The sequence below is a fragment of the Ovis canadensis genome, chromosome 10, assembly GCF_042477335.2.
Source record: "Ovis canadensis isolate MfBH-ARS-UI-01 breed Bighorn chromosome 10, ARS-UI_OviCan_v2, whole genome shotgun sequence".
In the NCBI taxonomy this organism is placed as follows: domain Eukaryota; kingdom Metazoa; phylum Chordata; class Mammalia; order Artiodactyla; family Bovidae; genus Ovis; species Ovis canadensis.
Window position 1 is genome coordinate 53,722,518 of NC_091254.1, and position 22,798 is coordinate 53,745,315.

At 34.8% G+C, this 22,798-nt stretch overlaps 1 protein-coding gene across 2 annotated transcripts in view; it reads right to left on the reverse strand.

The window, feature by feature from the left end:
* Positions 1-5,542: 5,542 nt before the first annotated feature.
* PCDH9 (protocadherin 9) overlaps positions 5,543-22,798 on the reverse strand; it is a 1,187,395-nt gene continuing 1,170,139 nt past the window's right edge. The window contains exon 5 of one of the 2 annotated variants that reach the window (XM_069602308.1): positions 5,543-7,702. In XM_069602308.1, coding sequence (XP_069458409.1) covers positions 7,329-7,702 — 374 coding nt within the window. In that variant the 3' untranslated portion in view covers positions 5,543-7,328. The remainder of the gene's footprint in view (positions 7,703-22,798) is intronic. The other variant, XM_069602309.1, reaches the window with a different exon arrangement.

A 22,798-nucleotide genomic window follows, 5' to 3' on the forward strand; every position in this document is an offset into this window, starting at 1 on the left:
TCAGAACCCCCATCCATCTAGCCTGACCATCCCTTGCAACAAACGTATAAAAACCACCCCCAACATGGTCCGGGGGCAGACTTCCTTGACCTGCCTTGTTTGGTCTGGGAACTTTGCCAGGAGCGCTTCCCCATTAAAGCCTGTTAGGCACTCTTTTCGGTGCCCTGGTCATCTTTACCTAACAGCAATGTCATTAAATATGAAAGCAAAATTTTACTTAGAGTCACATAATTTTACTTAGAAGCACCTAACACTGCAAGAAGTCTTGACTGTGTTAAAGTTACAAGGTAATATTTTTATTGAATGTCATTATTTAGGATTATGTCAATGATCTCAAACTAATTATGAATTTGGAAGTGAAAAGAAAGTTCTCAATAGAAGAACCAATAAGATAATATACAGCATAGTGACCATAGCTAGTGATAATATAATGATAATGACATTACATATTTAAAAACTGATGAGAGTAAATTTTAAACGTTCTCTTCAGAAGGAAGAAAATGTAACTATAGGTGGTGATGGTTGTAACTATTTTTATGGTGGTGATCAATTTTCAGAATATGCCAATGTTGAATCATTGTATCATATACCTGAAATAATTAATACATGCTATCTCTCAATTATATTTCAGCAAAATAAAATATAATTTAAAAAGTATTTCTTTAAAAAGAACTATAAAGATCCAGAAAATACATGATTAAATATAAATAGTACTGTAATATTATTTGAAAATCACTGTCATTGAGAATATTTGCAAATATGTGGACTTTATAAAGCCTGGCATTGAATGAGGCCAATAATAACTGTGTTGAATGTATTCCAATAAGAACACAACCATAGGACTTAAAAAAGAAAATTTGAGGATAAAAGATTAAAGACAACTTAAAAAGAACACTTTAGTATAAAGCTTCAAGAACAATGTGATAGGTTAAGATAACAAAAATGTTGACAGAACTCATTTCATTGCATGGTGCACTATTTAAGAATTCTAAGAAATAAGATTCATTTTTGAAATAGAAAATATAGACTTAATTTAATATTTTAAAATAGATAATGGTGGCATCATGGTAATGGACAATTGATATGTTTGAAATACTCATTAATATAAAATGAAAACTGAGTGAACTAAATGTGAATGAAATAGCATTATGAAAGTCATGCTTTAAATAGTGTATGTTACATAAATGTATTTTATTACTATGAGATTAATTCTATTTTTTTCAACAGTGAAAAGCCTGGTTGATATTTATTAAATTTTAACTGGTAGCTACAGGAACATAATATATAGAGAACTTCTTATGTGATCAGTTCAGTTCAGTTCAGTTGCTCAGTCATGTCTGACTCTGTGACACCAAGGACTGCAGCATGCCTAGCTTCCCTGTCTATTTAGAATTCCCAGATCTTACTCAAACTCATGTGCATTGAGTCAGTGATGCCATCCAAACATCTCATCCTCTGTTGTCCCCTTCTCCTATTGCATTCAATATTTCCAAACATCAAGGTCTTTTTTAATGAGTTAGTTTTGTGCATCAGGTGGCCAAAGTATTGGAGTTTTAGGTTCAGCAAAAGTCTTTCCAATGAACATTTAGGACTGATTTCCTTTAGGATGGACTGTTTGGATCTCTTGCTGTCCAAGGTACGCTCAAGGTCTTTTCCAACACCACAATTCAAAAGCATCAATTCTTCTGCACTCAACTTTCTTTTTAGTCCAACTCTCACATCCATACTTGACGACTGGAAAAACCATAGCCTTGAGTAGATGGACCTTTGTTGGCAAAGTAATGTCTCTGCTTTTTAATATGCTTTCTAGGTTGGTCATAACTTTTCTTCCAAGGGGCAAGCGTCTTTTAATTTCACGGCTGAAGTCATCACCTGCAGTGATTTTGGAGCCCAAGAAAATAAAGCCTGTCACTGTTTCCATTGTTTCCCCATCTATTTGCGATGAAAATATGGGACCAGATGCCATGATGTTAGTTTTCTGAATGTTGAGTTTTAAGCCAATATTTTCACTCTCCTCTTTCATTTTCATCAAGAGGCTTTTTAGTATTCTTCTCTTTCTGCCATAAGGGTGCTGTCATCTGCATATCTGAGGTTATTGATATTTCTCCCAGCAATCTTAATTCCAGCTTGTACTTCATCCAGTCCGACATTTCTATGATGTACTCTGCATATAAGTTAAAGATGGAGGGTGACAGTATACAGCCTTGATGTACTCCTTTTCCGATTTGGAACCAGTCTGTTGTTCCATGTTCAGTTCTAACTGTTGCTTCTTGACCTGCATACAGATTTCTCAGGAGGCAGGTTGGGTGGTCTGGTATTCCCATCTCATGAAGAATGGTCTAGAGTTTGTTGTGATCCACACAGTCATAAGCTTTGCATAGTCAAGAAAGCAGAAATAGGTGTTTTTCTGCAACTCGCTTTCTTTTTCAATGATCCAATGGATGATGGCAAGTTGATCTCTGGTTCCTCCACCTTTCCTAAACCCAGCTTGAACATTTGAAAGTTCATGGTTCTTGTACTGTTGAAGTCTGGCTTGGAGAATTTTGAGCATTACTTTGCTAGCTTGTGAGATGAGTGCAACTGTGTGGTAGTTTGAGCACTCTTTGGCATTGCCTTTCTTCGGGATTAGAACGAAAACTGAGCTTTTCTAGTCCTGTGGCCACTGCTGAGTTTTCTAAGTTTGCTGGCATATTGAGTGCAGCACTTTCACAATATCATCTTTTACAATTTGAAATAGTTCAACTGGAATTCCATCACCTCCACTAGCTTTGTTTAAAGTGATGCTTCCTAAGGGCCACTTGACTTTGCATTCCAGGATGTTTGGCTCTAGGTGAGTGATCCCATCCTGATTATCTGGGTCATGAAGATCTTTTTCGTGTAGTTCTTCTGTATTCTTCTGTATTCTTGCCATCTCTTCTTAATATCTTCTGCTTTTTTTAGGTCCATACCTATTTTGTCCTTAAATTCACCCATTCCAGTCCATTTTTGTTCACTGATTCCTAAAATGTTGACGTTCATCCTTACCATCTCCTGTTTGACACTTCTAATTTGCATTGATTCATGGACCTAACATTCCAGGTTCCTATTCAGTATTGCTGTTTACAGCATTGGACTTTACTTCCATCACCAGTCACATCTACCACTGGTATTGTTTTTGCTTTGGCTCTGTCTCTTCATTCTTTCTGGAGTTATTTCTCCACTATCTCTAGTAGCATATTGGGCACCTACTGACCTGGGGAGTTCATCTTTCAGTGTCCTATCTTTGTGTCGTTTCATACTGTTCATGGGTTTTCTGAAGGCAAGAATACTGAATTGGTTTGCTGTTCCCTTTTTCAGTCAACCACGTTTTGTCAGAATTTTCCACCACAACCCATCTCTTTTGGGTGGCCCTACAGGGCATGGCTCATAGTTTCATTGAGTTAGACAGGCTGTGGTCCATGTGATCAGGTTGTTTAGTTTTCTGTAATTGTGTGTGTTCAATCTGTCTGTCCTCTGAGGTAAAAGTATAAGAGGCTTATTGAAGATTCCTGATGGAAGAAGCTAACTGAGGGGAAAACTGGTTCTTGCCCTGATGGGTGGGGCCACGCTCAGTAAAATTTTCAACCAATTTTCTTTTGAAGGGTGAGGCACTGTTCACTCCCTGCTGTTTGACCTGAGGCCAAACTATGGTTGAAGTAATGAAGATAATTGTGACCTCCTTCAAAAGGATCACTATGTAGTTACTATGCCTTTAAGAACACTGGGAGAATTTGAAAGCAATGTCTATCAAAACAACCAATGAAGGAGCTTCCTTTAGGGAGAGAAATTCATCTCTATTTAAACAAAGCAGAACAATGAAGCATTTTTAGAATCCCAACACCACTCCTCCTTTTCACAGTTTGGTTTTCCCTCTTTCAAATTAACACCCTGGCATCCACATTAGAATTGAAACTGACAAGGTATCCCTTTCATCCCTGACTGCCAAAACTCCTCACTAATAATAATTCGCCATTCCTGGCTTCTATCCAAGAGAGTTTAATAAATACTAGAATGGCTCCTGGGCCTCCGCTTCATTTCTTACTTCAGCTAAGGAATGATGGGTGGGGAGGAGGGAACACTACTCTATGGAATAAGATTTGCTGAATAGCATCAGGGCAGCAAAATGACTTCTCAGCTGTCTATTAATGAATAATCATTATTTACATATATGTTTTATGTTAGTGTATGTGTAGAAATGTTCATTCAAACAGGTCATATTTAGCTTAATAAAGTTTATTTCTATGCCTGTCTTAGAAAATGTGCAGTATATAGCATTGGAACATTTGATAATAACTTTTTATACATTTCATGTGGTGTGCTTTATGAGGAAGTGTAACTGGTTTTGATTTCCAGGTAAACATGATTCATAATATTCCACACCTATACAATAAAATAATGTGGGTGATATTTAAGATTAGCCATTATGACTGTATCTTTTAGTTAATGAGTAAATATTTCAGTTTGGTTTGTCATGTTACCTATCTTAAATTTTTAGAGAGGGTACTGAATGCCTTGATAAGAGCAGGTGTTGCCATAATTATTAGAAGAAATACTATGGTGTGGTGAGTTTCCTTCCAAACTTCTGGTTTGGAAGAAGGCATTCCTATTCCAATCTTTTTGGGAAGGAAAATAATTAGAATAGTTATTTTAGTTTTTCTCACTTTTTACTCTGCAAGGCAGAAGGCAATGACATCTGATTGGTAAAAAATGGAAGGGGCTGGGCAAAGATGGTTTTGTTTTGCTTTTTTTTCAAGAGTAGCCTATTTCCAGGATCCATTCATTCTCTGTGTCCTAGGGCCAGTCTGCTTCATGAAGGAAAGAAGACTGGCACCCCAGAGTACTGGACAAATCTGGTGTTCAGAGAAGAGGAGTTAGGTTCTCCATACAGCCACTGGCTCAAGTAAATATCTTTACCTCTATGCCACTATCTCCTGAGCCTTATTTTAAAACACTTCAAAACCTGTAGAGGAAGAGTCAGACCTGTTTATTTGCTATAAAACTCTGATCCAGCTGCTCTGTGATGACTATAAACACATGGCACATATGTGAATGTGTCTTATTATCTTTGGCAGTTTCTGGGTCCATTTTGCTAATCTGAAAGAAATATAGATGAAGCTTTGGCCCTTGTTTCAAGGTCTTAATCCCTGAATAATCCTCTGCCAAAAATGAAATATTTGGGAGTTTGTTTCATGAAATCTTATTAAAGATACTACGAGACAGGAAGATCACCTCACTAACTAACCAGTGTTACCTGCCCAGTTTCTGACTTGAGATTTCACTTTGATGAAACTTGTATGAAACTTGATTAGAAAATGAACTAACTTTTCTTATGAATTTCACAAGAAAATGATTTAATAGATCATTAGGAGAATTTAACTCTAACTTGGACCATATGTTCAGAACATAAGTATTAAACCCGTAACTAATTTTGTAATTAAAATTTTGTTTTATCAACATATATTTATCTAACAATTAGAGTAGAAATCATCACTTTGGATTTTGAACAAGAATTAACACACTACAGTCAGGAATTCAGAACATTTATTGCAAGAGCTGAATAATTGTAAATAACGTAGAACTGGCAAAGCAGTAACAAGGATAATTGTTTAGATATTTATTCTGTCAAAGTCATCAAACACCCCTCACAAACCGACAAATATGTACTGTGATAAGTAATGCACCCCTACCCATTATTTTCCATTATACTGTGGAAAAAATGTGAATTGCTATTTACAAAGTAATTTTATTTTTGGTAAGAACAAATTATCTATCAGATTAGCAAACCATTTTTTTATTTTATTTTTTTTTTACTTTTAAGCTGATGTTGAACCGTGGCATTAAGATAACTTTCACTTCTTTCAGTAAAAACATTTTGTTGCATGCTATTTATTTGTTTAAATCATCTGTCATGCCTTAACAAAAACCTCCTAAGAATGATCGAATTTGGACTTGTTTGCACGTGCAACTGAGATCTTATTAACATTAGTTGTCACTCTGTTGGTTTGACCTAAGTGACAAGATGCTGGTACCTGCCAGGCATTGACCAACTATGATAACAAACAGTTAAACAGCAATAATTAGAGATTTATCCCTTAATATCCCCCAACTAGCCTACCTGGAGAATGTTCTGTTACATCATGAAGGCACAACACATTAAATATTTTGTGGCTATGATCTAACACTTGTGTTACAACAACATTTTCATATATGAGGATCAACACAAACTGCCATTTCAACAAAGTTGTAGACACACATTTGCCCAATTGAAGCTATTTTGAATATTAATTTTTCTTTAATATATGCTAATTTAATATATTAATTCTGTATGAGTGACAAGCACAGGATATTACTTCACTTTCTGAAAGATAACACTTTCCCATTAGTATCTCATTTAATGCTACTAAATAAGTGATTTTGCTTTTGCCTACTTTGAAAATAAGGATGTCAAGAAAATAGGTTCTGAATTTTCAAGCTTTTGCAGAAGTCCTTTTATATATGAAGTTTTCATTTTATCTTTATTTTTTAGAATTCCAGCAACATAAGCTATCATAAAAGAAGCAAGATTCCAGAACCTTTTCTTTAAACACAAGTATTTGAGATCTTTTGAACAAAGTGTGTCAAGACAGACTACTAACGCAGAAACACCTCACTAAAAGAAACAACAAAAATAACAACAAAGAGGTAAACAAAAAAAGGAAAGAAGCAACCATAAGACACAGAATTATGCTACAACATTTTTAGGTGAACGATATAAGTACACAAAGTTGTTAATAATAACTTGCTTCTATTTACAAATACTTTAACACTGATTGACTTACAAGTGTCCACTAATGTTGTTAACAGCACAATAGGTTTAATGCTTATCTTTTTAAGTTTCGTTTGAAGTATAATGTCAAGTATAGCAGTCTCAGCACAGATCAATGACAAAAAGAGCACAATTTTCTAACTGGATATGTCTGTCAGTCACTCTAATCCATGGAACTTCCTTACTCTCCAAATGCATATTCTATTATTCATAGCAGCAGTCCAGGGTCAAAATAAAATGCAATTTAAAAAAAGATATTTGCACAATGGAGACACTTCTGGAAAGTTTAATCAATCCTAGTAAATAAGATCACATGGCTAGTAAAACTATCTTCTCTCTTATGTGATAAAACATTGTATCCTCCATGGTGCCAACACAAAATTATGGGTATCCCTGCTCTAAGGGGCATAGTTGTAGAGATCTATTGAATACATAAAGCTCTGACACACACGGTATTAGCATGTCTATTTAGATTAAAGTCCTTAGGTCCCATATGGCCTTTTTTTTAGAGTTGGTGCTCCTTAGGACTCTCAATAGCACCTCCTGCTTGCTTATAAGACTTCAGATTTGCCAAAGGAATGTCTGTCATGTGGCTGCCATTGTTGAAATGGCCTTCAGTGGAGACATACTGCTTACGGTCATTGAACTGGTTCCTGTTGCTATCTTCTTTCCAGGCTCTGGTCAGGGTGTGCCCATTCACAAGCTTGTCCTTCTTGATCCATTCTTTTTGGGGTGCAAAGGTTGAGAGAGGAGATTTAGGGTGTTGATATGGACCCAAGCCAGGAGGCATCCAGCAATTATCAGAGTGACCCAAAACCAAGCACTCTTGAGTGCACATCTCTGTAGCTTCAGCTAATCCTCGGGGGCCCAAGGGCCCATCTGCAGAGGACAAGAGACAGAGAAAGTAAGGAAAGAGAGTGGTTAGAGTTTTCATTTTAAATTATATCCTTAGAGAAAAACTGCACTGGTGATCTCATTTTCTCATGAAAATCGTATATGTTAAGCAATTCATAGATGTGATTCCCGTCCTTTTTTTTACCACTTTTTAATTTTTGCAGTGTTGTGTTGGTTTCTGCCATACAACAATGCAAATTAGCCATAATTATACACAGATAATTATGTGTATAATTATCCACTCTCCCCCTCTTCCCTTTATCCCCTCCTTGTCCTCCTCCTATCCCACCCCTCCAGGCCATCACAGAATGCAGACTGTAATCCCTGTGCTGCACAGTAGCTTCTTACCAGCTATCCATCTCACATCTGATAGTGTATATATGTTGATGCTACTTTCTCCATCTGTCCCACTCTCTCCCTCCACCACTGTGTCCACAAGTCCATTCTCTAGATTTGTATCTCCACTCCCTCCTTGAAAATAGTTCATCAATACCGTTTTCTAGATTCCATATATATGCATTAATACACTATATTTTTCTCTTTCTGACTGACTTCACTCTGTGTAACAGGCTATAGGTTCATCCACCTCATTAAAACTGAAATTCATTCTTTTTTATGGCTGAGTAATATCCTATCCTTTTAAGAATTACATAGAAGGAATAAAATTCCTTGTTTTGGAGGTAAGAATTACTCTTTCTTTTAAGCCATTTTATATCTAGAGATACAGACAGATAAAAAAATAAGTAGATAGATATGGGTAAACAGATATACCCATGATATATCATTTCAGATCAACTTTTTTCTATGACATATGTATTATTACTGATTTATGTCCTAAATCTCAATAAAAACTCATATTCATGAGAAATAATGAAATTTACAAAATTTTATGTACAATGCCAGATGTTAATTAAAAACTCCAAGAATACTAAAAGTGTTACTTGAAATGTAGTATTAAAAGTAAATGCTGTGAATAGTTATACAAAATGATCTTTCATGTAAATGTATATCTTAATATGAAATTCATTAAAATAACTTTGCAACATTCTTTTTTAATTTAAGTAATAATTCTAAAGAACATTTTCTCTATACTACTAAAGACTCATCTGGTTGACTTCAAGCACTGTGAAATCCAAGTAAATAAAGATCCCATGTGGTTCCTTCCAAGCTTAACCTATTTTCTTGATTTATAAATGTATTAAATAACCCAAATTTCACTAGAGTTAAAGTCTAGCTAGGTTGCAAATTGGAACACATAGAGTGTAATATTGAGAGAGAAAAAAGTCATCATAGATATTTCTCTCTCTCTCTCTCTTTTTTAACTAGAAGGCAATCTAAAACATTTTAACCATGATTTTGAAAGTAAACTATTCTCTGATTATGTAAAGAGAAAATCAGTTCTGTACTGAAAAACAGTAAGTATCAAATGATTAAGGGTCAAATGGTTAAGGGTTAAGTTGGGTGTTTTATTGTCATGTTTTCTTTCCCTTTATTAAACAATCAACTCATAAGTGATAGCTTAAAAATTAGGAATTGACTTTATGAATGAGATTAAGTATCAGATAGGCAAGAATGCTTGAGGCATAAAACATTTTCAAAAGCTAAGAGTCATCAGAATGGAAATGTAGAAGAAAACATCCCTGAAAGTTTGCCTACTCCACAATTAAAAGAGCCAACAATTGAAACGAAGGTCTCTGTTAAAATCCAAGTTAGCAATACTAATATTTTTAAGTGCCCAATAATTATGGAGTATTTATATTAATATCTATTTGTCTTAATAATATTCTAATTATTTCTTGCATGGTAAAAAAAAAATACCTGCTGAGATAGGTAACTGTTGTTGGCAAATACCTGACCTCCACACACAGACAGCATCAGAACGGACACTGGATGTGAAAAGGGGGAAAATAAAATGTGCTTAAAATGTATCCTTGGTGGCTCAGAGGTTAAAGCGTCTGCCTCCAATGCGGGAGACCTGGGTTTGATCCCTGGGTCAGGAAGATCCCCTGGAGAAGGAAATGGCAACCCACTCCAGTATTCTTGCCTGGAGAATCCCATGGACGGAGGAGCCTGGTGGGCTACAGTCCATGGGGTCGCAAAGAGTTGGACACGACTGAATGACTTAACTTTCACTTTCACTGAAATTTTAGTCTATTTTGAAATCTGAAGTCTGCTCTTTAGAATAACAGTAAACTTCCTTCCCATGTGATCTATAGTCCCATCCCCTAAAAAGCAAATAGTTTTATTTTTAAAACATATGTTTGTTACTTAAAACTATTTCTCTCACAAAACTTCAATGATCACTTACTCACTAGCATATTTAATTTAACCTTCTCTATGAGAAACACTGAGCTGGAAGAAGCACAAGCTGGAATCAAGATTGCCGGGAGAAATATCAATCACCTCAGATACACAGATGACACCACCCTTATGGCAGAAAGGGAAGAGGAACTAAAAAGCCTCTTGTTGAAAGTGAAAGAGGAGAGTGAAAAAGTTGGCTTAAAGCTCAACACTCAGAAAATGAAGATCATGGCATCTGGTCCCATCACTTAATGGGAAATAGATGGGGAAACATGAAAACAATGTTAGACTTTATCTTTTTGGGCTCCAAAATCACTGCAGATGGTGACTGCAGCCATGAAATTAAAAGACGCTTACTCCTTGGAAGAAAAGTTATGACCAACCTAGATAGCATATTCAAAAGCAGAGATATTGCTTTGCCAACAAAGGCATCTAGTCAAGGCTATGGTTTTTCCAGTGGTCACGTATGGATGTAAGAGTTGGACTGTGAAGAAAGCTGAGTGCTGAAGAATTGATTCTTTAGAACTGTGGTGTTGGAGAAGACTCCTGAGAGTCCCTTGGACTGCAAGGGGATCCAACCAGTCCATTCTAGAGATCAGCCCTGGTAGTTCTTTGAAAGGAATGGTGCTAAAGCTTAAACTCCAGTACTTTGGCCACCTCATACGTAGAGTTGACTCATTGGAAAAGACCCTGATTCTGGGAGGGACTGGGGGCAGGAGGAGAAGGGGACGACAGAGGATGAGATGGCTGGATGGCATCACCAACTCGATGGACCTGAGTATGAGTAGACTCCGGGAGTTTGTGATGGACAGGGAGGCCTGGCGTGCTGTGATTTACAGGGTCGCCAAGTGTAGGACACGACTGAGTGACTGAACTGAACTGAACTGACGGGCCTTCTCTGTCCTCTGAATTTTGGCCACACTTTAAAATTTCAAACTAATTTCTTCCTTATAGGTTCACTTTGGTGTATTGCTTGACTCTGTAACCAAGAAGCTAACACGTTTTGATTTTGTTCAAACTAATCCACACCCCTTCCATCAGAATTTTTTCTCTGGCTGGTTTTCATTTAATTACTGACTCTATAAAGGGGCAGTTTGCTTCCCCTGTACCACAGCAAGCTTCCCTAACTTTGCTAATTCATATCTTGTATGCACTGGGAAGATTTCCACAGATCTTCCCCTATAAATGAATAACAAATTCCCTTATTGAACCCACTCAACTTTTACATTATGACATTTTGTCTTTAGGGTTTGTACACTCATGAGTAGACATTTTTATTTTTGTTTTCTCTCAACTAGATTTAAAATCCATTCATGAAAAAAAAGGAATGATCTATTTTCTGATTCTTCATGATGCTAAACAATAGCAATGACTTACGCACAATGTTAATTTTTAATTAAATTTTTATGAGGTTGAAAATGTTCTGAGAAATTATTAAAGATATCCTCCACTTAAAAGGCAGAATTTAAGTAATCAGAATATGCTTGTTTCACAAATATCATACCAAAAGCTTCCTCAAAAACAAATCTCTTCACCTTAGCAATACTTGTGACAAGTGAAAGTGAAAGTGAAGTTGCTCAGTTATATCGGACTCTTTGCGACCCCATGGACGGTAGCCTACCAGGCTCCATGGTCCATGGGATTTTCCAGGCAAGAATACTGAAGTGGGCTGCCATTTCCTTCTCCAGGGGATCTTCCCAACCCAGGGATTGAACCTGGGTCTCCTACATTGCAGACAGATGCTTTACCGTCTGAGCTACTAGGGAAGCAAGTGAATTATTTAATTTCTCTGTTAAATATGTTCACTCCTTTCTAGACATCAATGGAGATAATCACAAATTTGATACATAGTATATCTTTAGGTCTATCAATAAATTCTTAGCTTTTACTATTCCAGAATCATTAGTACATTTTTCTTTTCTGTTAATAGCTCCAAAGTGGTGGTGGGGGGATTATTAGCTACATTAGAAATATCAATAGCATCAGGATTTTATAGAGTATATAAAAAGAGAGTATGAAAGATTATTTTTATATAATCTTATCCAACATACTTTACTATCTTATTAAATTGAGGGTATTACCCAAGAATCGTGTGTGTGTGTGTGTGTGTGTTGTGTGGACCTGAAATCTTCAGCACTGAGTGACACATTTTAACAAAAATAGTGTGCATTGTTTTTCAGAATTGATAACATTTATTTATTCCATTATTATTTACTGAGCATGTACTGTATGCTGACACTGTGACAGGCACTGGGAATATAGCAGTTAACAAAGCAGATGTCAATACTGTCCCCATGGAACTATGTGTCTATCCTGGGAAACAAATAATTGCCTTAAAATCAGTGAATCAAGAGGAAAAAAGGGTGTCATTGGGAAGGAGGTAGGATTTAAGGAGGCTTGTCTCTTCACAAGGCAACAGGGGTACTTTGTTCCTAGTTATATAATTTCTACATTTTTCTGAAATTTCTTACAGATAACTGATAATTTTAAGACATTTACAGTTAACACTTGTGTGTACTATACAAAATCTTTAACTTACAAATATATTTTTCCATTAAATAGTATTAATTGCTCCTTGAAAAATGTATGTGATTCATTCTTGTAAATAAATCTGAAGGCTTCTGATAAAGTCTGTAAATAAATTTACAGAAGTTCTGTAGATTCTTAGGCCAGTCTTTTAGGTATCTGATTGCTTTACAAAATTTAAAGATTCATCAAAAAGTGGTATACAACACAGTGATGGCAATTGCATGAGAGCCCTAAAAAAGAAAGGCCACCAGGCAGGGTCCCATGGAGGGTTGTACTAAGAACAGCATAAAAATAAGCTAGTGGACAGTTTATGTATTGCCAACCAGAGTGGGAACAGCTAGGTTCCAAGCACCATCTGTGGATTGACTGATTTGAATAATTTTTCAGGTTCTAGGGCACAGAGGCTATCTCAAGTTATCTGACAACCTGATCTTTCCGGCAGTTAGGGTGTGTGCTTCATGACCTACAAGTGTGAGAGCTCTAGAAGGGAAGTGGTGGGATATGAATTAACTCAGAAAGGGAAAGTGACCAGCCAGGATCACAGAACTGGGTCTAACCATCTTCTATTTATATAGAGATTTACCTATCTATCTACATAACCTCATTACAACTTGCTCATATAATTGAGCTCCTTTTTTGGAAAATTTACTTTGCTTATTTTCTGGCAAGTTTCTATTTTAGGACCTGACATTAAATATAGAAACTTTTATTCTTTTTATTTTGACCTATGTATAATTTCCAGTGGTTGCCTAAAACACACACACAATATGGGTTTTATTTTGAGAAATAGCAATGCTTCCAAGTTTTCTTCCATAAAGTCTGTGTCATGAATTGGTAGAAAAAATAAAAATATTTTTATCATGAATTATTAAAGAGAACACAGTCATTCTACTGATTTACTAAATATCCTAGTCCTTTAAAAGTTTATAATCTGCAGCATCTTAAACATTAAATAGTTTCCAGTTAATTTTTTTCATTTTTAGAACCACTTGCTGAACTGTTTTACATTTTTTAAAAGGAGAAAGACATTCTTCATAAAGCATTAGTATTTAATGTTGTTATTTTCAAAATATAATTGAAAATAATTCATGATTCTCCATCAAATATATAGCATTTAAAATATCAGGGTTTCTTTGCTAATACTGCAAAACCTATATGCACTGAAATATTATCCTTTATCATTGACATATATTTATTTTTAATGTCATCACTATAAGAGGTTGTCTTAATTGATAAATAATTGTATTTATTTTTCATAATTCCCTCAACAAGTGTTTATTGAATATCTAACATGTATTACATGTATCAGAAATGTGCTGGATTCTTAATAAATTTTGAAATTTTATGTGTGCATTTATGCAAGTCCATGCATGTGTGATTACAATTCCCTACTTCTCCAAATTTTTCATAAATTTTGATGTCCTATTTCTGTCATGTTATACAATATCTACTTAGAATTCAGATCAGAATTTAAAACTGCTTAGAAATACTTTCCATAATTTCAGCCTTACACTAATTACTTCCGTTTTATTTTTAAAATGTATTTTAAAAACCTTATCATGATTTTTTTAACACTGAAATATTTATTGATAAAAAAAAAGCTAAATTACTTTTGCCCCTCTCACAATCTGCAATCTTTGAGTTTGGTTATCTTTCTTGGTTTTTGAATGTCTAAAGACACAAATGTTGATAAAACTGTCCAAGCCATCTGTCTCTGCATTTAAATGCTGAAAGCAAAAACGAAAGCACATGAAAAGCTTCTTGAAAGTCATCTCAGTTAATGTTTATATCAGGTCTCAATGTATTTCCCTCTCCATCTTTGCCCAATTCACCTTCCTGCTCAAAACAAAAACAACAACAACAACAACTTGTTTATGATTTAGGCATCAACAGCTGTCATAGAGCTGCTTGAATTGCTGACGTTTAATGTGCAGGTTCAAAATGTGAAACTATCCAATTTGATGGATCTCCAGCTATACTTCAATGGCAGCATACTTGAATGAGTTTTAATCTCATTTTGTTATACCCAGAAGCAGAATTGTTACTTCATTGATTAACTCACTACTGATATTAACAAGTGCCTTCTGGCCTGGTGTCCACCTGTTTTTCGACCTGATGATTCGAAACCCTTTCTTTCCAAAGATCGAAACTGATAAACCAAGATGCAAAAAAAAAATGAGAATTTTCATATTTCTCATTAGATTTCAAACTATATGACAGTTTGGACTTTTATATGAATAAATTTTCATTAGAATTTTTTCTTATTGGGTAAAATAAGACTAAACAGACTGCCAAAATTGAATTGTAAAATAGATATTATTTTGATATCATTTTGGTTCAAATTCATCACATCTCACTCAATTTTTGCCTCATTCAAATTTTATTATAGAAAAAATACCTCTTTCATGCAAAACATATCTGATTGTCATGTTATAATGCCCTTTTTCTGGTTAGACCATATATCATTATTTTTATGCAAAACAACTGTTAAGTTCCAGTTTTACTGTATTTTCCTCAGAAAAAGTATCTTAAAAGGTAGCATGAGTGTAGTATGCAAAGAGTTGTACATCACTAAACATCTTAAAGTGGAAGATATATCCACTGACTTGAACTTTGCTGAAGCAGTTTACCTGATCTCTAGGCCCAGTGATAAAATTCCTTGTTTTAACAAAATTTCTGGTTTAGAGTAGGTTTTTATCCTATTACTTTGCTTTGTACTTGCTATTGATTTACTGAGAAAAATCTTAGGTATTATACTTGCCCCTTTCCTTACTCAACTTCCTATAAAAAGTTTTAGGGAAACAAAAATTCTCACCTACTACACTTCTAGGTAACTTTAGTATCTCTAAGAGACCAATATAAAAAACTTGGTATTTTTACTATCTCATTTCCACCCTCAGTTTATTTCTAATTCTTTTACATTTTTGTGAGATAAGATGCAGCAGTGATAACAATTTCGTATCATGGATTACCCCGAGTAGAAAGCTAAGTCACTTGATGGGGGCTCCTACTATCTCCACACACTATTGATGAGTTTCATATATGAATCAAATTGATGAATTTGCTTCCAGTCTAAAAATGGTCAAAGTTAATTTTGAACATGAGAGTTGACATGAAAACTGAGGAACCTGCTCAGCATTGCTCATATACCCTTTTGGTATATGATCTCTATTTTAGATCACATTATCCTATATCCAATTGATAATTTAAAATCAATATTACATGGGAATAGATATGAGTTATTACTCTGCCCAGAGAAACAATCAAGGGGCACAAATTTCAATCCCATATAAACTCAGATTTGCATATAAAATAGTATAGCATAGTTATGTGGACAGTCTAAATCCAAAAATAAATCTGGCGAATTTGATTATGCCTATGGGAAAAAATTTATCATTCATTCACTGAATAATTTTTGTTTGATCTCATTAGTTCAAGAGATTCTTGCATAGAATATCTAAATTCAGAACTAGTTCATAAATCTCAGGTCAGGTGATCATCATAACTCAGGCCAACAGAAATAGATTTGAGACCAATGAGTGGACAGGGCAGACTAGCATGCTGCAGTCCATGGGATTGCAAAGAGTCAAACATGACTGAGAGACTTTACTGAACTGAAAACAATGAATTAATATAAACTTTGTGAAATTAATTTTAGATTCACTATTTCCTAGTTTCTCATCTAAAAGTTGAGTCAAAGATTAAATTTTGATGCATGACATCTACCAGCCTTTTATTCCTTTGTTAAATATCACTGTGGTTTGTCATAGATAATCACATTTTCAGTGTTATTTTCATTTTACTAATGAAAAGTCCAAGATAGAGCAAAGAAATTATAAATCAACTGTTCCTGTAGTATATTACTTACATCATATTAAGTTTTGGAATGTGAAAGTATGATTGGAACAAGTACTTATATTTATCAATCTAAGTGAAAGCTATAATCTAACTTTTAGTTTATAGCTCAAATTTAAACTCAAAATTGTGACAGCATCTACAGTCACCTTGAGAAACAAATACAGAAATCTCATACCAGCAGGATCTGACCAAACCTTTGGTTAACAAGTAAACAAGGATTAAATGTTTTACACGTTCTGTTCCTCATACAGATTTTTTCCTTGGTCACAGATGAAAAGTCAACATTTGCGGATGGAGTCAGTCCAAATGCAATAACACATGGCCAGCCTGAACAGCAGATTCTCTGCGAGAGAGGATATTGCTATTTGGACAGACTTTATAGCTCACAAAGAATGGAGAGTGCCTCCTTATAAATCTTTAGCTTTCTACAGCATGGTTTGAATATCAGCTCCCTTTCTTTTTTTCTCATCTGCTAAAGCTAATGGCTGTAAAGAAAATATCTTAGATAAATTTATTGATTCACCATTCACGTTAGATGTTGCAGTCAATGAAATGACAGTGGTCTAAGGTTACTGGTTATTTAAATTAACTCAAATTTTTACCCAATTGCATGGTATGTAATAGCTTATTTACATTATCGCAAACTATATCTTCTTTCTCCTATAGTTCACTATTTATTTTTCTCATATTTGATGTCTTTCATTCTACAAAGTTATTCATATACTGATATTTCCTGAATTACTGTTCATTTCCTACAATCTGTATAGCTTCTCAAGAAACCACAGTAAATCTTATTTGATATGTAACACGTTTTTAGGAGCGAATCTCATGTATGAAGAAATGAAGTAATTCATAATAGATGAATTTCAGGCTGAGATTCAAGTATAAAAAGAAGCAATTTATATAGTCTTACCTCCTCTTAAAAAACTCTCAGGTACTTGTCTGAATCCAGACCAGTAGTACATAACACTGTGAAGTAATTTATCTTCATACACTTTCCACTCTCTCATATTTCAGGTGTATTTAATTAGAATGAAAAAACTGTTGAAGTTCATTCATTTCCCCAGTTCTCTGATAATTTTCACCTGGTACCCTTAAGTGCAGCCTTGTTCCCTCCTGAGTCTCTGGGTTGACATTCTACTTCTCATGATCTCCAAAGGGTGTAGAGACTTGTCCTTGGTTATTTTAAGCAATGGGAAATTTGTGAAAAACATTTTGGTAAATTGTTAAACATTTAAAGGCTTCACAAATTTTATATTTTAAAAACTATCTGAAAGATTTTCTTTTTTAAAAAATAGAATAAGCTATCCCATGTGATCTGTAGGGATGTGTGTATGGGTGTGTGTGTTTACACATAGATTTTACCATAACTTTTAATTAATAGACTGTAGACCAGTACTTCTCAAATGTTAATGTACATATGAACCACCTGGAGAAAATGTTAAAATGAAGAATCAGATTCAGTAAATCTGGGATCCTGAGCTCCTTCATTTCTAAGGATCTCTCAAATGCTGTTGCTTCAAGGCCCTCTCTTGAAGATGCAAGCATATTGAGTACTTACCTATGTTCTACACAATTTAAAGTTCTCAAATATGCATTTGAATCAGAGTTGGCTGGAGGGCTCATCATATAAATTGCCTGGCCATAACCAGTAATTTTCATTTTATACATTTAAGGTGGAGCCTTGAACTTTGTTCTAACAAGTTCCCTGGTGCTGTTATACTTTCCTGATTTCTCCAGGCCATCGTTAGCCTCTGTATTTCAATTCCATTTGATGACACCACAGCTTTTTCCAGATTCTGTTCAGTGTTCTTCATCTACAATTCTAAGTGAAATTACATCATTATGCAGTCTTATAAGTTGTATGTATATGTATATATATATATATATATATATATTAGTGATTCCCCAACTTACATTTCCAGCCCTATTATCATTCTCTTGTGGCAATATCAACATATCTGACTCATGGCTCCTCCTATATTTCTGACTCATGGCTCCTCCTATATTTCTAATTGGCATTTCCAATTAATGTAATTCTTTCTTTTTTTTCCCTAAACATGGTACTCTTCCTGAAATTACCATTCTTGTGTATGGCACACCAATCACCTGCTTGCTCCATTCAGAAACAAACAAAACAAGGAGTCAGACTTGGCACCTGATAGACAGAAATCTAAGTTTCTCCAACCTAATTCCTGGGACTAGAAACATACAATATCACACAAGTGGTAATGTTAAATTATATGGTTATTACATACTGAAGGTTTCTGTCTGGCAAATTCATATGTTGAAACCGATGTGATGGTATTTGGAGGAAGGATCTTTGGGAAAGGATCAGGTTTAGATGAAGTCGTAAGGGTGAAGTCCTTGTGATCAAATTAGTGCCCTTATAAAAAGAGACCAGAGAACTAGATTGTTTACTCTCTCTCTCTCTTTCTCTTTCTCTCTCTGCCATGTACAACAAGAAAGGCACTGTTTGCCAACTAGGAAGGGAGATCTCCTCAGACACCAATTTTGCCTGTACCTTAGTCTTAGTCCTCCCAGCCTTCTAAATTGTGATAAATAAATGTTCCTTGTTAAAGCGAGTCTGTGATATTCTGTCAAAGCAGCTTGTACTAAAAGAATGGCAAAAGCGGATTTGCAGATATAATAAGGACACTCAGCAACAAATAAAGTTGATTTTTAGTTAAGAATCTAAACTATCTTTGGGCCTAAAATAATCAACTGAACTCTTGAAAATCAGGGAGATTTCTTTAGCTATTGGAGAAAGAAATTCAGATTGAAAGCACAAGAAAGACTCATTATGTCACTGGTATATTTGAAGATGGAAAGGATCACGTTAAAAGGATTGGAGAGCAGCTTTTAATTGTTGAAAGAAACCCCAGCTAGTCAGTCATCAGGACAACAGGGATCTCAGTCCTTCAACCATAGGAACAGGATTCTGCCAACAGTCTGTGTGAGTTAGAAAATGGGATTCTTTCTCAGAGCCTCAAGAGAGTAGTCCAGTACAGTTGATAACTTGATTTTGGCCTATGAGACCCTATCTATGGCAAGCACACTTGGACTCCTGAGATAATAAATGGCTGGAAACTGAGATAATAAATTTTTGTTGCTATAACTAAGTGATGGTGATTGTAACTCATAGACTGCTAATATAATGTCTATACACACAGTCAATCAGCAAGTTTTTCAGCCTACCTCCATCCCTAAAAACTCACCACCCCAAGTTACTATTATTTCCTAGCTGGATTCCCTTATTTCACTTTGTGACATTCTATGCTCTGATCCTTAATTAGACCCATGTATATCACCGACTCAATGGACATGAATTTGAGTGAACTCTGGGAATTGGTGATGGACAGGGAGGCCTGGCATTCTGTGATTCATGGGGTCACAAGGAGTCAGACACAACTGAGCGACTGAACTGAACTGATATATAGTTATTAGTAAATAGGTAGTATATTCATATTAGTTTTCTTTTGCTGCTACAACAAATTATCACGAACTTTGCGACTTAAAAGAACATCATCTTATAGTTTTTAAGGTCAAAATTCTGAAAATACATTTCACTGGATTGAAGTCAAGGTGTTAACCAAGCTGCTTCATCCTAGAAACTCTGAGGGAAAAATCCATCTCCTTTCTTTCTTCAGCTTCTAGATGTTGTCTATATTTAAGTTTCTGGGTCTTTCTCCATATTCAAAGCACATACTCCAAGTATCCATTTCTGTTATCACATTACCTTCTCTAACTCCTCCTGTACCCCTCTTTTAAGGACCATTATGATTACACCCTGCATATGTAGTTAATCCAGGATAAAAACATCTCAAAATCCTTAATTTAATCACATATTCAAAGTCTCTTTTGTGATGTAAGATCACATAGTTGCATGTTTAGGGATGAGGATGTAGATATATTTGGGGGTTATTCAGCCTAACACAGTATTTAATGCAGAACATTTTGGCTTAAAAGGATGTCAGAATACAAGTCATACTCCTTTCCATGGCTCAGAGTCCCATACTATCTGGCTCCTGCCCAACTCTCATATCAGTACTTCCTCTGCCACTTTCTCTCCTCAACTCCACCTTACTCCCTCTGCTCAACTATAATCTCTTGCTGTGCCTGAAATACATCAAGACTAATGAGGTCTTGGGGCCTTCAGATTTGCTATTATTTCTGTCTGGACTATTCTTCTTATAGGCCTCACTTCATTTAGATGTTTAGTCAAATTTGATTTTTCATATATTTTCTGATCACCTTATAAAAAATAATATCCTTTACTCATTCAATCTCTATTACTTTACACAAATGCATTTTTTCTGAAAAACACTACTTATTACCTGTCACCGTATATTTATTTGTTCACAGTCTAGCTCTAACACTAAAATGGAAACCCCACAAAGCCAGGTAATTTGCTTTTAGGTAACTCTCTCCTCAACACCTTTATAATGGCCTGGCATACTGTAGATTATTACTAGATAGATTTTTAAAAGAAAATAATACATTAAATTTCTTCTGAACACCAAATCAGTGAACTAACATAAAAGAATATGTAAAACAGTTTGTGACAAGTCATTTAAATCAGAAAATAGTTAATAAATCAATTTACTTTTACTTAAGAAACATTGCTAAGAGTACACAGCATAAAATTTCACCAAGATAATATTTGGAATGTCTAAATGGTATTAATAAGTGCACAATTGCTGCACTTATGTGTCACCTTACTTTGAGTCAATGCAAGTGGAATGCCCCAAAGTGAAACATAATTAGATTGCTACCTATATCCCACTGAACTGCTTAATCATGTCATAAAATTTATAATTCCTCTCACTGAGCTCTTTAGATGATTTCTAACGTCTAGATTCACAGGATATGTAACAGAACAATTCTCTAAAGCCTGAAGATACAAAAGTAACTTATTAGCAATTATTCTGTAGCAGAGTTCCAATGAGATGCAGATAAGTATGCAGGATTTTGCCCTTTGTTACAGGTATGTTTAGGTAAATGGGAGGGTATTTAGAAAAAAAAAAAAAGTTGATTAGGGATTGTATTAAAATCCTAAAAGTAGCTTAGACTCAATAAATATATGGCTTACAACTATTGAGGGATGAAATTACTTTTCACAAATTTTAGAGGAAAGTGTGATTTTAAAAGAGGCTAATATGCCACATTAGATTACACGTAGAATAGCATGGTGAAATCCATTGCTTAAATTTGGTTGTACATAAAGAAAAGCTATTCTAAAATGAGAAGCACAATGTTATATTTTGAAAGAATTTCCTAAGGGGACTGTTGAAAATGCCATTACTTCATTATTGAAAATGGCTTGTATAATGGAGTATTGTGGAGAGAAATCTTGCCCTCTCGGGATAATGCATAGGATTACTCATTCCAAACTAAATGTATGTTTATCTCTGAATGCACATTGAAAATCCAGAGAAATTACTTCATTAATATAGGTCTTTGAAAGATAGATTTCTCTATTAAAATAATGAATATAATGTTAATTTTATAACATCTATATAAATTTGTCTGAGATTTCCTGCAGTATTTTCTGTTATGCCTATTGCCAATCAGAGATTATAATTTTCTGAGGATAGAAGACAAGTTACAATTCTTTAGTATTTCACTATTTTACTGGTAGTTGACCATATGTTCCAAATATTCAATGCATATAATGTTGTCGTACTTAACATCAAAAATATAATTTTGTGATAATTTTATGAGATATAAATCATTTAACATTTTTCTGAAACAGAACAATTTTGTGGTAATATCACATTTAATCAACAATATTTAAAATTTTCTAGCGATCTAGTTGATGTTTGCGTGCAAAATTTTAGGAAAACCAGTACTACTCTCAAAATAAAGCTTTCTAGTTAATGTAAGAAAACAAAATAAGGAAAAGGCACTGTCACTAGTTTTGTATCTGGAGATACAAAATATCTGGGAGATACAAAATAGAATTTTGTAGAATTTTGTATCTGGGAGAAAAATTCATGACATGAAAATTTGACCTGAGAGCTTCCCCCCCCCACACACACTCTGGGTTATTTCAATAACTTCCTTGGAGGTGTTATGGCTAATCATGTGTGCTTCCTATCTAGATCTGCTATCCCTTTGCAATTATCTATGTATTTTTATTGCCTTCCAATCTGTCTCATCAAAATTACCCATCTCTTGGGCATAATTGGTGGTTTCCTACTCTGATAAGCTCATTAATCTTACAATGTTATTGACCAAAATGCTTGTTATCCTTTAGAAGAATAAAGAATATCCACACTTCTGTAAGAGCCTTACAGAGCTGCTTCAATCCATACATAAGAATATTTGAAACACGATGGCAGAAGAATGTGATTTTGTGATAGAGGTGGCTTTGAGGCATCCATCAAATCA